This window comes from Melanerpes formicivorus, unplaced genomic scaffold (genome assembly GCF_026170545.1).
Source record: "Melanerpes formicivorus ecotype bairdi unplaced genomic scaffold, bMelFor1.0.p_v2 SCAF_36, whole genome shotgun sequence".
Classification (NCBI taxonomy): domain Eukaryota; kingdom Metazoa; phylum Chordata; class Aves; order Piciformes; family Picidae; genus Melanerpes; species Melanerpes formicivorus.
The window spans coordinates 5,994,693-6,011,945 of NW_027142388.1; the positions used below are offsets into that span (position 1 = coordinate 5,994,693).

The 17,253-nt window shown below is 38.4% G+C and overlaps 1 protein-coding gene across 10 annotated transcripts in view; it reads left to right on the plus strand.

Moving 5' to 3' along the window:
* The window catches only part of RIMBP2 (RIMS binding protein 2), a 104,275-nt gene that overhangs the window by 40,989 nt on the left and 46,033 nt on the right, over positions 1 to 17,253 (plus strand). For 5 of the 10 annotated variants that reach the window (XR_010989611.1, XM_068157410.1, XM_068157416.1 and 2 more), the window contains exons 1-4: positions 4,098 to 4,183; positions 10,281 to 10,385; positions 14,539 to 14,589; positions 15,605 to 15,625. Coding sequence is in view for 9 of the 10 variants with exons in the window: in XM_068157410.1 (XP_068013511.1) it covers positions 10,284 to 10,385; positions 14,539 to 14,589; positions 15,605 to 15,625 (174 nt within the window). In the remaining variant the exon portion in view is untranslated. Of the gene's footprint in view, positions 1 to 4,060; positions 4,184 to 10,280; positions 10,386 to 14,538; positions 14,590 to 15,604; positions 15,626 to 17,253 lie in introns of those variants that run through there. The other 5 variants (XM_068157415.1, XM_068157412.1, XM_068157417.1 and 2 more) reach the window with 3 other exon arrangements.

Genomic DNA, 17,253 nt, shown 5'->3' on the forward strand with positions numbered 1-17,253 from the left:
CTGAATTTAGACTTCAGGAAGGAGGAGTTAGGAGGCTGGATACCTTTAAATTCACAAATTAAAGCTAAGTGGTACATAACTTACATGATTGAGTTTGGGTGTTCTGCATAAGAGAAACAAAGGTGTTTTCCTGGAGTGGAGTACTTGTGAAAAGATTGTTTTGTCCTTAGCAGTGCTGTAGCACTGGGCTCTGGCTTGTTTTCCTGCTTACCTGAATATATATGGGTGAGTGGCTTTATATACAGAAGACCAGACATTACACATTCAGATTTTGTTTCAATATCTGAAATCATGTAATTTTCATGGCACTTTCTGAATAACGTGTTCTGAGCAATATCAGTAGCTTGAGAAATTGGCAAGTGTCTGAAGTCCAAAATTAAGGCAAATGATAGGTTATAAGACTGATGGAGCCTTTCACCAATGAAATAAAATGCCAGCTTGTTTTGGTGGGCTGGTTTTTGATAACTAGTTTCTGTTTAAATGTTCAAGAAGTGAAAGATATTTTAGCACTGCCCTTCATAACTGACTCAAACGAGGATGCATTTAATAAGAGTGTAGGTATGGGATGAAAAATAAATTGGTTGGTGCATTATAGAGGGAAACGTCACAGATCAAAATGTTCCCCATTTCTGTCATGAAATTAGAACTGCTTATGATGGCACTCTATCTAGGTCAACTGTTTTTGCCACTGGGAACATTGATGTTTTGATGTGCTCTCTGTGTAATTCAAATTCATGTATACCCCATATGTTCTTAAACAGCCTGCTTGGAGAGAGCATTAAATTCACATTTAAGAACAAATGTTGTCTAAGCAACAACAAAAAAAATACCACCAACAACAAAAAAGGCAAATTATAGACTCATCAAGTTTTATGCTGCCTTATGGATTGTATAAATGTGTACATCACAGCATTTTATGTGATACACAATCTTCAGAGGAGAGAGTCCTGGCGAGAATGCCCTGGAGAAAGAGAAATACTGAAATGTATCAGTTGTCACAGGAAGTAACAAGAGTAATTGTTGGAAGGTGGTTGGTTTGGTTTGGTTGTGTTCTTTCCAGTCTGCAACATTAAAATATACACAGAACTTTGTTCAAAACTGATCTGCCAAAGGAGAAAGCACAGAAATGATTAGAACCATTTTTGTGATCCTAAAATTTAACTACTTTAGGTATATGCTTTGAGATCCTAAATGAAAGATCACAATATGTGTATAATATCTACAGGTCTATCTTTCTTTGATTCATCTGTTTCCAAAATCACATTAGCAGCCCGATAGGTACCATGCGCTGTCACAGCTGCTTCACTGCCCACAGGAAAAGCACATAGCAGGAAGGTCCTGTGCTCACTTGCTCCCCAAAATGTTTCAGACTGTGGTGACCAGTAAGTCTTGGAAAATTCTTTACAAAGGTAGTCAGTTAGTATCAGTGATTTTAGAGAGAGGGAAAACTTAAGCCTGAGGAAAACAACCTTTTCTTGAAAGTTGTTCAACATACCAGACTTGATTCATCCTCAGTAAATTAACTGAGAATCACAAGCCATTACAAAATGGCATTGTTGATAGTGATACCTCATTGCTTCCTTTCGTTCCCTTAGTTGTAAAGAAATGAGGGAAGAAGGAAAGAGAAATCCTTGCACAGGGAAAAAAGCTAAAAATCCTGAGACTGACAATAACTGCATCAGTTCTTGTGGAAAACATGATTTGTTCCCTTTTCCTTTTACTTTTTTCCAGTCCACTGCACTCCAAAGAGCCCTGTTGCAAAGATGAATATGAGGGCTGGCTGCAACCATTTAGAGTGTTTGGTCCATGGCAAAATTTGCAAATTAACAAACTGGAGCCAGAAGGCAAATAGAAAGCCTGAATCTGTTTCCAAAACATCACTTTAGAAAATGGCCAGGAGATATCCATGTCAGAGATTGCTTCATGCTATTAATTCTTTAAAAAAAAAACCCAAACAAACAAAAAAGCCAAGCAACAACAAACACCAAACAAACAAAACCAAAACTACAAAACAAGCATACAAAAAAAAAAAATTGCACTTCCTCTAAATGAAGGTAGAACAAAACATGAGCTGCACCAAGATCAACTGGACCGACTGGACAGATGGGCAGAGTCCAATGGGATGGCATTCAACAAGTCCAAGTGCCGAGTGCTGCACTTTGGCTACGGCAATCCCATGCAGAGCTATAGGCTGGGGTCAGAGTGGCTGGAGAGCTCCCAAACAGAGAGGGACCTGGGTGTGCTGATCGACAGCCACCTGAATATGAGCCAACAGTGTGCCCAGGTGGCCAGGAGGGCCAATAGCATCCTGGCCTGCATTAGGAATAGTGTGGCCAGCAGGAGCAGGGAGGTCATAGTGCCCCTGTACTCTGCTTTGGTTAGGCTGCACCTTGAGTACTGTGTCCAGTTCTGGGCCCCTCAGTTTAAGAAGGACATCGAAACACTTGAGCGTGTCCAGAGAAGGGCAACAAGGCTGGTGAGAGGCCTTGAACACAAGCCCTATGAGGAGAGGCTGAGGGAGCTGGGATTGTTTAGGCTGGAGAAGAGGAGGCTCAGGGGTGACCTCATTGCCCTCTACAACTACCTGAAGGGTGGTTGTAGCCAGGAAGGGGTTGGCCTCTTGGCCTCTTCTCCCAGGCAACCAGCACCAGAACAAGGGGACACAGTCTCAAGCTGCGCCAGGGGAGGTTTAGACTCGAGGTGAGGAGGAAGTTCTTCACCGAGCGAGTCATTCGTCATTGGAACGGGTTGCCCGGGGAGGTGGTTGAGTCATCGACCCTGGAGGCGTTCAAGGGGAGATTGGACGTGGCACTTGGTGCCATGGTCTAGTCATGGGGTCTGTGTTGATAGGTTGGACTCGATGATCCTCAAGGTCCTTTCCAACCTAAGTGATACTGTGATACTGTGATACTGAACACACCTATGCCTTATCCCAATACTTTGGACTTTGCCTTTCCCTAGCCAGTAATCCTGCCAGCATTGTTTAAGCTTCTGTGCTCTGCTTCAGGTACCAAAGGAAAATAGATACACCTTGGAACTCTGTTCACTAAAAATATTATGGCTCTTTCTTTTGCTTTTTTACCCTCTCTCAGCATTGCAGGGAAGTGGAAATAGTTTGTCAATGTTCTGCTGGGTTTTTTTATGCCTAGGCGTTTATTGCTGATGTGTTTTCTTTCTAAATGGACAACTCCAATTTCTGCTATGATACAAACGGTACCAGCCCTGTTGTTATAGATAGTTCATGATATAAAGTGATAAAATGATCAAGGATAGGAAATCATATTTTCAACTTACCTGAACTGATGAAAGAACCTTTCCACAGTAGGATGAAATAGTTTAATAATAAATTCTCTTATTTTCTATGTGTGTTTATGAAGTAGTCACTATTGCTAATGATTCACAAAATGCTGTATGAAAAGACATAGTCATACTGAAATGGTTAAGCTAGCAGCAAGTAAATTACATGGGGAAAACCAATCCTACTTGATGAGTATCTGATCCTTTCAAAACCTTCTGTATGCAAATATATGAAGGGAGACCAAGGGTTTTGTTGCAGAAGAATATGTTTGAATTGTAGAGACACATTGATTTCAAATGTTAGCACAGGCTGATAATATGTATTTTGATTTACTCTGAAATCCATTTACACTAGAGAATAGTGCTGGGAAATGTGCATTTGAGTTATATTGCCACAGATATGTTAGATGTCTTTCTCTTTACATAGCACACCCATCTCTGAAGCCTCTGAGATCCAGAAGAATTGGGAATTTTTTGGTTGTCATTTACTTTGTGTGTTATATGGTGATTTATTTCAATTTACATAACTTATGCATAACTGCAGTTTGGCTGCCAAATTGCAGTCCTTGTCAAAAGAAAATGTTTCATCATATATGTATATGAGTTAGACACAATTTCCTCAATGAATATTCCCTTCCACTTTTTGCCCTTCTCTCCTTTTTCAGTTTTAATATACAGAAATGTTTGTGACAGACACAGTATTCCCTTAATTAATGAGCTGTTTGGGCAATAATCACTCTCTCTTCCTCCCACCCCCTCCCAGGTAAGATCAGACTATGACCATCTTAGAGAAACCCTTCTCAAAGTGACCAAAGAACGAGATTTGGCTGTAAAGAGAAAACACCAGCTCCAAGCCAAGCTGGAGAACTTAGAGCAGGTCCTAAAGGTATGTATAATACCGTGAAGTCCAACAGTCCAGTGCTTCTATTTCTTGTTTAATATTCCTGATGTTCATTTAGTGAGTCACAGATACCTAAGTGCATTGCAAACTAGGGGACTGAATGCCCCTATTAGTTATGATAAATGACATGGTATACAGTAGACCAAGTACCTACAAGGGATCTCAAATTATCAGAGAAGAGACATCTTTAGAGGTCATTATCTGATATATTACAAATAATTGGATGTAGGTTTTCTCTATAGAGGTAAGTCAAGATGAGAAGTGACTATGCTGATGAAGGCAATATGAACAGCCAAGATATTTTACCTTAAAGAGAGCTATGTCTGCCAGTCTAATGATGCAAAATGTTGTTGTGGCTTTGTGAAACAAGCTATTCTGCTAGCTTGCATTGCTTGTGCAGAGTGTATCTCGTTGTCTGGACAGGGTTGCAAAACCTGCCTTGAAGAGGGTTAAGCAACTAAGATCATTAGGAAAAGTAATATAAAAGAAAAGCATGGAGTTACAGCTGTTTGCTTTGCTGGAGAGAGAAAAAACTTGCAAACACTTGTCTGTAATTCAGACTGTTCAGAAAAATGAAGGATAGAATGGAGCATTGGTCCAGTGCTGAAAACTTTTTGACAGACTGACAAAGAGCTCTTTACTTTTCTCTTCAAGCCTGACATTGTCCATTTTCAAACCACTGAAGTGTCTAGTAGAGGATGGATGGATACCTTGAAAGTAGAAGGAGATGGAAATGAAAATAAGGGGTCTGAGACTTTAAATTTTGAGCAAAACTTTTCTTTGCAGAATGCTTTAGTAATGCCAAGCAGCTTCAACCAATGCTTGTTGTGAGTACAATCACTTACTTAAAATTGGATTTGTTAATAATTTTGGCTTGCATCAGACCCACTGTAAAGGGGAAAATTAGTTTTGCTAGTTGGCTAATTGGCTGCATCAGAGTAGACCTGGACTTTTGAAGATTGTAGTGATGAAAATGGCTACCTGTTTGAATTTTGAGGAGAGGTTTTATTTTTAGGTTGTTACACTGGTAAATACATTGTTGAAAACACCTCTCCAGCTTTATTGGATATTGCTCAGGAGGTGAGGAGAAGATTTTTCAGCACAGATGGAAATAAAAGGTGGTTATAAGTTTACACCCCCTCTTGCTGAGCCTCTGACAGACTGTAGAGTTATCAAAAGTAAGCTGGCTGCTCTGTAAACCAGCATATTCCAGCAGCTCTGAAAAACAAGAGCTGTTGAAATCATATGCTAGGCAATGCCACAGGCAGTAGACTGTTAGGTGTTCTGTTGTGCAGTGAATTATCCATGTCCTGTTCCCACCTGACAACAGGTAGCACTGATGGAATGAATCTAGAGTCATATGAAAATAAGAAATACATCCACTGGGAAAGGAAAAATAAGCTGCTTAATTAAATAGAAGAGTGATAGACTGTTATCTGTGTTTAAACTAATACAACTTTCCCCAGGAACAAGTAGAAAGTTTTTCCCTAGCTCTGGAAGATAATTTATTCTTTCTGTTATTTTCTTCTTTTCCTTTTGGGGAATAGAAAACCTACAGTTCCACAGACCTTTATCACTAATTTCCCGTGTTACTGTGAGCCATGTGCTAATACCTATAGAAAACAGGATCAACACCTAGAAGCTATTTCAACTGATACAGCTTGCCTGTGCTCTCTGTATAATGATTGTAGGATTCCAGCTTGATAACTGCAGAAATTCACTTTAAGTAGCACATAGTAGAAAGATAAGGGGGGAAAAGGCAACTAGAAAAGATATGAACTATGAATTTATGGCTCATAAAACAGCTGAGGATTAGACTTTGCTCTAAGTAAATTAGAATTAATTCTGATTTCACCAAATCAAAATGCAAGTTATGATTGGCTGGGCTTCTATGCTGCTAAAACCCCCCAGCTTCCACAAGCAATAAAACTCCTGTCATACCTTGTTCAGACACTGATTTGATTAAGTTTGAATATTTTTGAAGACAAAACTCTTCTAATGGTGGACTGTGTTTTATTTTCTTAAAATACATTAAAGAATGTACTGTCTCCTTTGGTCATACCAAACAATGTTCATTTCTCCACCCTTTAATTAGCTTATCTACTGGGATTTGACTTAATGCTTCCTCCAAATTTCTTCTGCATCAGAGCTCAATCTAGTTATTTATCTTAACTTCTGCTGCAATGATACTTCTAATAGATGTTGTAGAAGCCTTCCATAAATCTCACTGTTCTGCTTAAGAACTCCTTCAAATGCTGTCCTTCACTCATTCTGTGGTCCTGGCTTTTCATATTCAGTAGTCCTCTGTCATGAGCTGAAGCCATCTGAACTGTTAGAGTACCTTGAACAGACTTGAAACCCTAAATTTCCTTTTTAACACTAAACCATGCCCAAGCAGATGCAGTTCATTGTGTATTTCATGTGTGCTAGCATATGGTTGGGAGATTAGTAGTTTGGAAAAATGGTTTGCAGCTTTCCAGCCATTGGAAAAGTTTGAGGAGTATTTAGCCTAGTTTCTCTTTTGAGAACTTCAGGATGTATCAACTGAACAGAAAAAGGAAGATGAAGAACTGCTGAATTTGCTAACTTCTGAGAATCTTCACAGTGCCTCTCACATAGAACAGTTCTGATTTTCTGATGTATTCAGCCAGTTTTTCCCATTCATTCCACTGTAATGGTGCTCACCCATCTGCAGGCACAGATGACAAGTCCTTTGATAAGAGTACTTGGGTAAAAATTAAATTTGCTCCCCATTCAGTATCATGTATGAGTTCTGTCTCATAAATGAGACTTTAGTATTTGAAAGCCATTTGAGTTTGTTCTAGCATTAACCAGTTGCACATTTTAGAGCTGTAGAAGTCACTGCTATAGGGAAGAATGAGTTTCTTTGTTTCATTTGCAGCTGTATGTAAAGCAGTGGAACCACTAAAGTGCTTGGTGACCACTTATTGTCAATCCTCCTGCTGTCCATGAGGAAGCTGGAAAAACAAGAGCTGTTTCAGCAGATCCCTTAAGTGCTATTTTAGAAACAGTTTATACTGTACAGCTGCCTTGCTCTAAGGTTTGAGAGAAAACAGATATGCATGATGTCCTCAGTCTGTCTTTCTTGCTGCATAGCAGGATTCTTGCCTTTGGTCTGAAAGATGCACTGACAAGGTTCCATTTTCACACTTTTCTTTGAAGGATGCATCATTATTTGCCAATCATTTTGAAACAGGAAGTCCTTCCTGTGTTTTTTCCGATGCACTTTTTGATGTGGATTTGCTTTCAGGTATTAGAGTAACATTACTAGAACCCCTAGAAATGGTGCAAAATGGAAGTGCAATTTTGCACTAACCTGTCTCACATTAAGAACAGCAACCAAATGGACCCACTGCCACCTCACAAACTATGGCAATATGACCATCGTGAAAATCAGCCCAGCAATCCAGATGCTCGTCTAGTGATCTCTGCAGTCCTCCTCCGCTGCCCTAACCTATTACACTGAGTCTTAGAAGAAGAAATGCCAGTAGCTGATGTGCTTATAGGAACCACAGAAGAGATCTGTAGACAGAACTGATCTTTGCGCAGAGTAGAAGAGAAATTGCTTCTGGTTTGGAGCACAAGCCCTGTGAGGAGAAGCTAAGGGAGCTGGGGTTGCTTAGCCTGGAGAAGAGCAGGCTCAGGGCAGACCTTTTTGCTCTCTACAACTGCCTGAAGGGAGATTGTAGCCAGGTGGGGATTGATCTCTTCTCCCAGGCAATCAGCACCAGAACAAGAGGACACAGTCTCAAGCTGTGCCAGGGGAGGTTTAGAATGGATGTTAGGACGAAGTTCTTCCCAGAAAGAGTGATTGGCCATTGGAATGGGCTGCCCAGCGAGGTGGTGGAGTCACCATCACTGGAGGTGTTTAGGAAGAGACTGGATGAGGTGCTTGGTGCCATGGTTTAGTAGATTAGATAGTGTTGGATGATAGGTTGGACTCGATGATCTCAAAGGCCTCTTCCAACCTGGTCTATTCTATTCTATTCTATTCTATTCTATTCTATTCTATTCTATTCTATTCTATTCTATTCTATATCCTATTCTATTCTATATCCTATTCTATTCTATTCTACATCCTATTCTATTCTATAACCTATTCTATGATTTCCTTATTGTGCTAGGGGAAGGACAGATACTGGGGTGAAGAGATCCTTGCTGCTTTGAATGCTAAGTGGAGCATGACAATACTATCATTACTGAGAGAGATTTTTAGGTTGACATGGATGACCAATGGTCTTGTCTAACACTAAAATCTGTGAACTGTAGGCCATCAAATACATGTTTTAGGAAACATAACTTAAAAGCTGTTGAGGATCACAGATCATGTATCAAACTCTGTTTCTTCATTACATTTTATAGATTCTGTGTAAGGTCATGACATTAATTCATTAATCTCTGCAAAGGATTAAAAATTATTCTGTAGTACCTTTTGTAAAAGCAATATAAAAAATATGCTATCCCAAATCTGGTACCAAATCTTGAGTGAGTGAAGTGAGAACTTTGTTGTTTTTCTGATATTTAAAGATTTTAATTAAAGGTGTGGGAATGACTTAATTTTCTCTCCATATAAGAAATGTGCTGATGCTCCACTGCTGTCAAGTTTTACATAAGACTTGATGGAAGCTGCTGGGCTCAGCAAATGTCACTTCATGCTAATTTAAAACATGAGTAATACTAGTCTGCAAAATAGGTTATATTCACTCCCATGAGATGAGAATCAGAGCCATTATTTTTGGTCATTGTTAAACACTGAGGATAGATATTACCTATTAACAGATCCATTTTACTTTTGTACATTATGCAGTGTTTATAAATATCTACAGTCATGATACTGAACCCTCACAAAACTCCTAGAAAAGGAGGCGTAGTTGAGAGTCAGAACAGATGAACTGGAAAAATATATATATATTTAATTGTTTTTAATAATCAACACAACAAATGAAAATAGATAAATCCCAGGTAGAGGTGAACTGAAATATTGGAGACATTTCTTCATTTGCAAACCAATCCTGACTGAGGGAAGCCAGCCTCACTCTGCTGTCCCTCTGTTGCGAGTAATGTAGCACAGGAGGACAGCTCATTAAGGGTTAGCAATATGCTTGATAAAATTTTCTCTGCTACACAATATGAGATATTTTGGTCTGGTCTTGTCAATTTCAGCCACCCATTTGTCTTTTCAGGTGCTGATCCCTAATAGGTTTGTGTGCAATAACTTATGGTGCTGCAGATAAGACATTGTGTCTCTGCTCTGAGAGTGTTAGGGGAATAATATGTAATTGGGAAAATAAAAATCTTTAATACGAGTTTCACCAGAGAAGAGATCAGAATCTATATAGAGATCTTTCTTAACTCCCCTTTATTAACACAGTATTTGAGAGTTATAATGATACTGGGAGAATAATATTAACCTGTAATGAAAAAGATTTCTATCTGCAAAGGGTATCTTGCCATTGTTCAGCCTGTGCTCTTCCCAAGAACCTATCTCATATTGCTTTGAATCATTAGCAGCGCCTCCACTTTAAAAGTTGGTTTTGAGTACTTCATGGTCACTTTTGTCCAGATCCATGTGTTAGTGTTGCTCTGGCTAATTTGCTGCAAATAATAAGCAGGGGTTAGCAAAAGTAAGCTATTTCTTTTGGGTCATCATTTGCTAAACAAATCGTGAAAACACATCCCAGATAAAGAGGCATTTGGGGAATTGTCAAGCTAATTTTTTTCCAAGCTTTGGTGTTTCAGCACAATACCACATATAAATGTGTGCCTGGTGGATAAAATGGGTGCTGCTCACTTGTGCATCACAGAAGCCATGTCGCTGGCAATGACAGAGTCATATATCCTAAAAGAGATTGCTGGCAAAATGCCTGAGTTTAGCATTGGCAATATGCCTCTAAGTGCTGACCGAATTAAAATCCTATCCAGTTTCCTGCTTGTCTATCAGTAATACCAGAGAACTTTTATGTTGAGATGGACATCTGCGTGGCTGGAAGTGGCAGCATGTTTGGCTTCAGGTAGAATATGTTAAAGTCTCCTGATGGTTTTTCTGCTTCCTTTGAAACAGCATATGCGAGAGGCTGCTGAACGGCGGCAACAGCTGGAGTTGGAGCATGAGCAAGCCTTGGCTGTTCTCAACGCCAAACAGCAGGAAATCGAACTCCTGCAGAAGGTAAGTGGAGAAAGGGGAAAAAAGGTGAAACAGCAATTTGCAGTTGCAGAGTACAGGCCATGAAACAGATCTCCTGGTTTAAAGGAACTTGAACTGTGACCACCAGCTGGTTGCCACTCTGGAACATTCTGTGTGGCTCTTGATGCAGGTGTTACAAGGTGCTGCTTGCTGTTGGGTTTCTGTGACTGTACTATTGATATATAAATGTTTGTGCCAGTGGAGATCAACCTGACCAGGTTGTCATATTTACCAATAAGTTCTCATATTTACCAACAGGGAGAGAAAAGGATACAAATATATGTATTTCCATTGCTTCCCTCTGTTTGGCTCAGAAATATTTGTGTATTTCTTAAATGTCAAGAGGGAAACTGGTCTTAATTTCATGATAATCAAAATATAGGGAATCCACCATTTTCTTGTCAGTTTGCTGAAACAGTTATACATTTGTACTGACATCTTTATGTTTGGTTAGGATTTCTCTGACTTCCTCTTCCAGACGTTGGCAATTCTTACTACCTTTCTCCACTAAATTATATTGAAGTAAGTCCTTGTCAAGGCATTTAGACTTCACAGCTGATCTTGTTTCTCATAAAGTAAACAGTTAAGTACCTCATTTCCAAACTAATTCTCTAATTCACAAATCACTTTAAGACTTTTTTTCTTTTCACACTTCAACTTCTCAGTATTTATTATACTAGAAAGAATATATTGAACTGCAGTCTTACCAAAGTCACTTAAAGCTGCCGTTGTCTGAATACTAATGTTGATTTTTTCCAGTTGCCTGACTAGATCAAAACACAGAAATAATAACCTTAATGATAATTTGGTAGAGAATTGGCATGGAAGAACATTCTCAGCAGGATAAAACAAAATGCATCTAATATAGTTTGCTTGAAATAGAAAGTTTCACTTGACCAAATAACATCTTCCAGTTAATTTTCTTTTAGCCCTTCACAATTAATCTGTTCAGGCTTATTTCCAAATGCCATTTCTTGTTATATTCAGCTGTTGTAATTTGAACTTCTACATCCATTTTTGGACTTAAATTTCTTGGCAAAGCAAAGGAATCCAAAGAATTGTACAGCTTTTCTTCCTGCTAATTTTCATTACATTCATCTAATAAATCCACATTACTTGGGTCTTTTTTTGTTACACATTGGAAATAGGAGACAAATCTCTGCAATGCTTTTTCTCTCCAGTCTTTTTTGCTAAGCTGTAGCGTGAGACTTCAAGCAGAAACGAGTTGTACTGTGTTTGGTGTTTTACTCAATGTGACTAACTCAGCATCTGTAGCCAGTGATTAAATTCTTGTCCAGTAGCCCTGAAGAAGCATGGAGTACAAGATCATTTATGTTAAAAATTATTATCTGATGATTATTTGCCATTGGGTTCCACTCGTATTTTAGCTTAGAGTTCCGATGCTAAAATCCATTCTTAGCAATTTGTCTATGCTCTACTTGAGGATTTAAGAAATAATTCATCATTCTTACTGGTTTCATTCATTAGCCTGAAATATTCCTTCTAGGACTTTGCACAGACACTCATTTCACTCTGAAACATCTAATTCTTCATGTGATTAAGTTGCTATTGTGTGGTTATTATTTTCTTACTGCATTTCGTGATAAGGATCTGTGGCAACTTAAAAGAGAATCCTGCCTATCACATCTCTGGGCAAAATCTGTATGTGATATTCCTTCAAGATACCACTCAAAAAGGGAAAAAAAATATTTTTAGTCTTTCTGAGCTCAGATTTTGTGTTGTGGCATGTTGAGATCTCTGTTTGGCTGAGGCACTTAGTTGCTTCAGTAATGTCACTAATCAAAGAATCGTATCATGTTGGGGGTTGGAAGGGACCTCGAAAGATCATCCAGTACAACCTTCCTTGTCAGAGCAGAACCACCTAGAGCAGGTCATGCAGGAATGCATCCAGGTGGGTTTTGAATGTCTCCAGAGAAGGAAACTTCACAACCTTTCTGAGCAGCCTGTTCCAGGGCTCTGTCACCCTTACAGCGAGGAAGCTTTTTCTTATGTTCACATGGAACCTCCTATGCTCCATCTTGCACTGCTGCCCCTTGTCCTGTCATTTGACATCATTTAGAAGAGCTATAGAATAAGACTAAAACTGCTGTAGAATGAGACTGAAAAACAGATTAATACACTGTGTCTAGAATGGGGAAAGTATTCCAAACTGAATAATTGAGAGCATGTCTATACTGTGCACTGTTCAAACTTGTAGAGGGACACCCAAGCTACCTGTAGTTCCCTGGTCATGGTAGTGGAGATGAGCACAGACTAATTTGTTGTGCTTTAAGCCCCTGGTGGTATCCAACACACCAGTTTTTCAACACTATAATACAGTGTATGTTGCCAGAAAAGTAATTAAAATGAATCTGTTACCTAAGTAACTCTAACAATTTACTTCCATCATTAAGGAGGAATTGCTGGCTCACATTTCATCCAGAGCTGACCTCAATGTACCTAGTACATGTGTGTTAAATTCCTCCTTTTTTTTAAATTAGAGTCATCTAATTACTTGAAAAAGTACCATGAAATGAAAGTCGTAACTCCAGGTGGTAACAGGATGACATTTGACAGCATATCTTGTTAAAGTTGCTGATGAATCACAGAAATGTGCCCTTCAAAACAAAGCAAGTTCTTGGTACAGTCTGATCCTCTTGCTGTCACATCTTGATATTCTAAATAAAAATATGTTGTGTTTTTCATATATGTACAGACTGATCAGATTTTTCATCCTAAAAGGTGGGATATGATATTGTTCATCAAGGTTTTGTGGTTGTAGGGAAGCTGATGTGCTTTTTCCCTAAGAAAGCCTCAATACAAGTCAGTTCGATGTGAGAGAGAGATAACTTTTGATGCAGGTTTTCTAATCATTGATCAAGAACTCATATTTTTTGGGTAGGTTTTATTAAACTTGTAATGATGGATAACACAAGGCTTTCTACTACCTATCATCTTATGTTTGCTAATGTTTGTGGAGACAGTATTTTATCAGATGCTAGCAATAAGACTACTGTAGTACAGGAAGAAATATTACTGTGCTGTCAGGACTGAAGGAGAGTTTATTGCCATCCATGACAGTGAAATAGAGTTTGGGTATATGTTTTTCATGGTGATGTTATGAACTGACCCAGCTTCCATTGAACCCAGTAATGGAATACGGTGTTGGTCACAGTAGTATCTCACACATTAGATCAGAAAGTGTGTGGGGTGTTTCCCTCTGCTAAACTGGAGAGTTTTAAGACTTTTCCCTAAGGTGGAATGTGCAGAATATGATCTTTGAGTAATGGTAATATGGAACTAAAAGGTAAATTAGTGCATCACACTGCTATCAGCCTGATACAATGGTTAACAACAAATTTTGCTTACCTTCAATAAAGAAGTTAGTGAAAACTTAAATGAAAATAAAGTGAGCATAACACAAAGTTACTGAGTGCTTTTGTTTGGTTTTGTTTGAAGGTTTAGACTTTGCAACCAAATTTTGATAACTGAGTTTCTGAGCTACCTAAAACCAACCAACCAATAAACAAACAAACAAACAAACCCCACAAACCCCACTTTTCTCCTCTTATTGATTCCCTCTTTCCTTCTTTGACTCAGTTGATTGGACTCAGAATGCTGCACTCACATTCACAGAAACTTCTCTTGTGGTTGCCTTGAAGTGTTTTGTGAGCTGTTTACTTAGATGATAAATACTGTTGCTGCATGTAAAGAATGAGCTTAATTTGTGTGTTCCTTTCTCCTAGCTAGCATGGTAGCATTATGAACCTCCTGCAGTGTAGAATAACAAGCTCATTTTTCACTTTTAACTTAGAGGGTTTCAGACACACTTCTGATATGTCCTAGCAGTATGTTGAGCATGCTTGTCTTGCTCTTAACAAAACACCCGTGCTATTAAGCTTTACTGTGATCCAGTCTTTTCAAAATAAGCAGTTATTTCAGTGACTTGGAACCAAAGCACTGTAGTAATATTGGTGGAGCCATCCTTTCAAGACTGTAATTGGCTTTGGATTTGAGCATACAGTAGGCTGCTTTATGTGGATAGAGCATACTATATGTGACATGACTAATTGATTTCTCTTTTATCTTTTTTTTTTTGTTTTTGTTGTTCTCTCTTCTTTGTTATAAAAACAAGGCTCAGGTTGAAGCTAAAAAGGAACATGAAGGAGCAGTTCAGTTGCTAGAGGTAAGATATCCATTGTTATCTTGGAATTTCTATGGAATTCCCTTTCTGAATGTGTTAAATTTACAGTATCATAATATTTTAAGGTTTCAAGTAATGCATAAGGAAAAAGGTTTTTTTCCTCTTGTCATGTAGTTGCATCCTTTAAAGATTATAATTCAGTTAGGAGTGCATTAAGCTGAGGACATGTATACCTCAACTTCTCTTTGTGTAGAAAACCAAATTAGTTTTTCTGTCTGAGGAAAAGAAAAGGCATTAAATGGTTATTAAGTGTTAAGGTACATGCCATCAAGAACACACAAACCCATAAACTGATTATGGCAAGTGCATCATCAATATTTCATGTAGAAATCTGGTTTTAGCAGAAGGTAATTCCTAGTCTTTTTACCTTCTCACAGTTGTTCTTCTCTCTTTGTACTTGTCATGCACTGATAGAAAATGATTTTTCTGCTGCCCTAATCATCTTTAAAAAAAAAAATTAATGAAATACTAAAATTGTTTATTTGTATCTGTAAAAATTAATGGCCCCACAGAAATTGTTTGCTTTCATTATCATCATACATATTAAGTTTGTTTTGCCTTTAAGAATGTAAGATTAAATTATTATTTAATGCCTGGTGGAAAGTATATTGTGAAGGAAAACATAAGCAGAAACAAAGCAAGCACTTAGTCACCTCCCTCAAGCTAACCAAATTCCTATTTAGTTGATTTATCTGCAACCTCCAATTTGCATAACCCCATCAAAGTTTCCTAAGCTTTTGCTTTTTATTGCCTTAAGCCCATTAATTTTTAGCATTTGTTTTAATCTGCTTTCTGCAATTTGAGATCAGCAGTGGTATTGATTTCTGAAACGTTCTGTGGCGTGGTTTGTGTTGATGCATGCTTTTACACGAGTTAACTGTTCTGATATGTTTTGCTTTGAAATGTAAAAGTGTTCAAAACTGGTTTTGTTTCTTTATTTCACATCTCTTTGTTTACTGTGTCTTGTTTGGAATTTATTGCTTTGCACTTCATGCAGAACACCCTGGACAGCATGCAGGTATTTTAGGGCATAAATTCTCCTTTCCCTGTCCTGAATCCTGCACTTCTTCCTTGAAAATGAGTATGATAGTCCTGCCTAACCTTGCATGAGATGCGTGCTAGAGCCATTGTTATGCAAGCATGCTTGGCATTTAGTGGCCTAATACCAAATCACCAAAATCAGATAAATTTTTTTCTTCAAAAGATTAATCTTCAAATATGGCATGATCTAATAAGAACTCAGTTACTGGTTTTGAAAGGTAATTTCCTATGAGCATGCCCAGTAAGAATGGTTTGTTAGTTGATATTCAAGATTGTAGCTTTCTGACTGTGTGGATTTTGTCTGAATTCAGACTGCTTCTTTGTCTTGAATTTTATGTGATATTTTCACCCGAGGCTCATTTATTGAGCCACCTACTGAAAGCCTTTGCTGCTACATAAACAGTTAAACTGTGAAATTATATCTCCATAGCAGAATGTGTGAGATAATTACTAGTCTGAATTCAAGCCTGACCACCTGGAAAGTTGCTCATGCTCTCCTCTGTCTTGTGTGAAAAGTATCTGTCTTGTACTGAATAAAGTCTGCTTCTTTTTCTGTTTAAGAAGCTGTTATAGCAATAGCACTGTGTATTGTGTGAGAAACTTGGCAAGTCCTAGGTGGTATATGTTCAATATGTTCTGTAGTAGAGAATGTTCTTACAACCACTGCTATAGGCAGATCCAGTTTTAGGGAGATCTGGGAGACTTGGCATTTTGTGCCATCATTCTTAGAACAGGCTGCGTGGGCAGAGCCATGCTACAGGATAAACAGTCGGTACCTCTGAGAGCATAAGCGCATGCCTTGCTCTGCAGTGACACACATGAATATGTAGGCTTGCCCCAGTGGGCTGAGTCTGGCTGGCTCACAGTGAACCAAGCACCTGCCTGAAGTCAAGGCACAAAGATGGGCATGGGGATTCCTCATTGGTACTGTCGTGGATCTCTCAGCAGTTTTTTTGTTGTAGGTACCAGCTTTGTGCTCACTTGTAACTCACAACCCTGATTAGAAAAAAAGTAGTAAAGCCTTTTTTTTTTTCACCTATAAAAGAGCAACCCAGTGAGTCTAGATGCTCAAAAGAATAGTCAAAAAAGGCATATACTAAAAGGCAAATAAGTCTGTAATAAATAATACTAATACAATGCATTGATAATTTTCGACCCCACTTTTAGGGCAGCCTTAGATCTTGTCTGGATTGTGATGGTTTCGTTTTTTTATTTTATGCTAGAGTTTCCATAACTGCATGTGGAAAGGTCAGTATATATTCTTAGAGGGTTGGATAGCTCATCCATTGGAAAAAGGGGATATAAACCCCAGACCACTTTACCACTTTGTTTGTTTAATGTTCTTTTAAAATTATACCTATTCGTGCAGTGAATTAACAAGTCGCGAAGGCTCACGTTTCAGTTGCAGAGCGACAGAGAAAAGGCGAAAGGCAAAAAGCAAATATCAAAGGTTTTAATGTTTGTATAAAACTCAGCAATATCTCTATATCTTATTGTTTTCTGTTTTGTAATTAGGTAGGTACCCTGAGACACTTTTTTTTTTAGCAGAACTAAATGAATTTGCATTTTATGAATTCAAAGAAATGATGTCCTCAAAGTTCACTG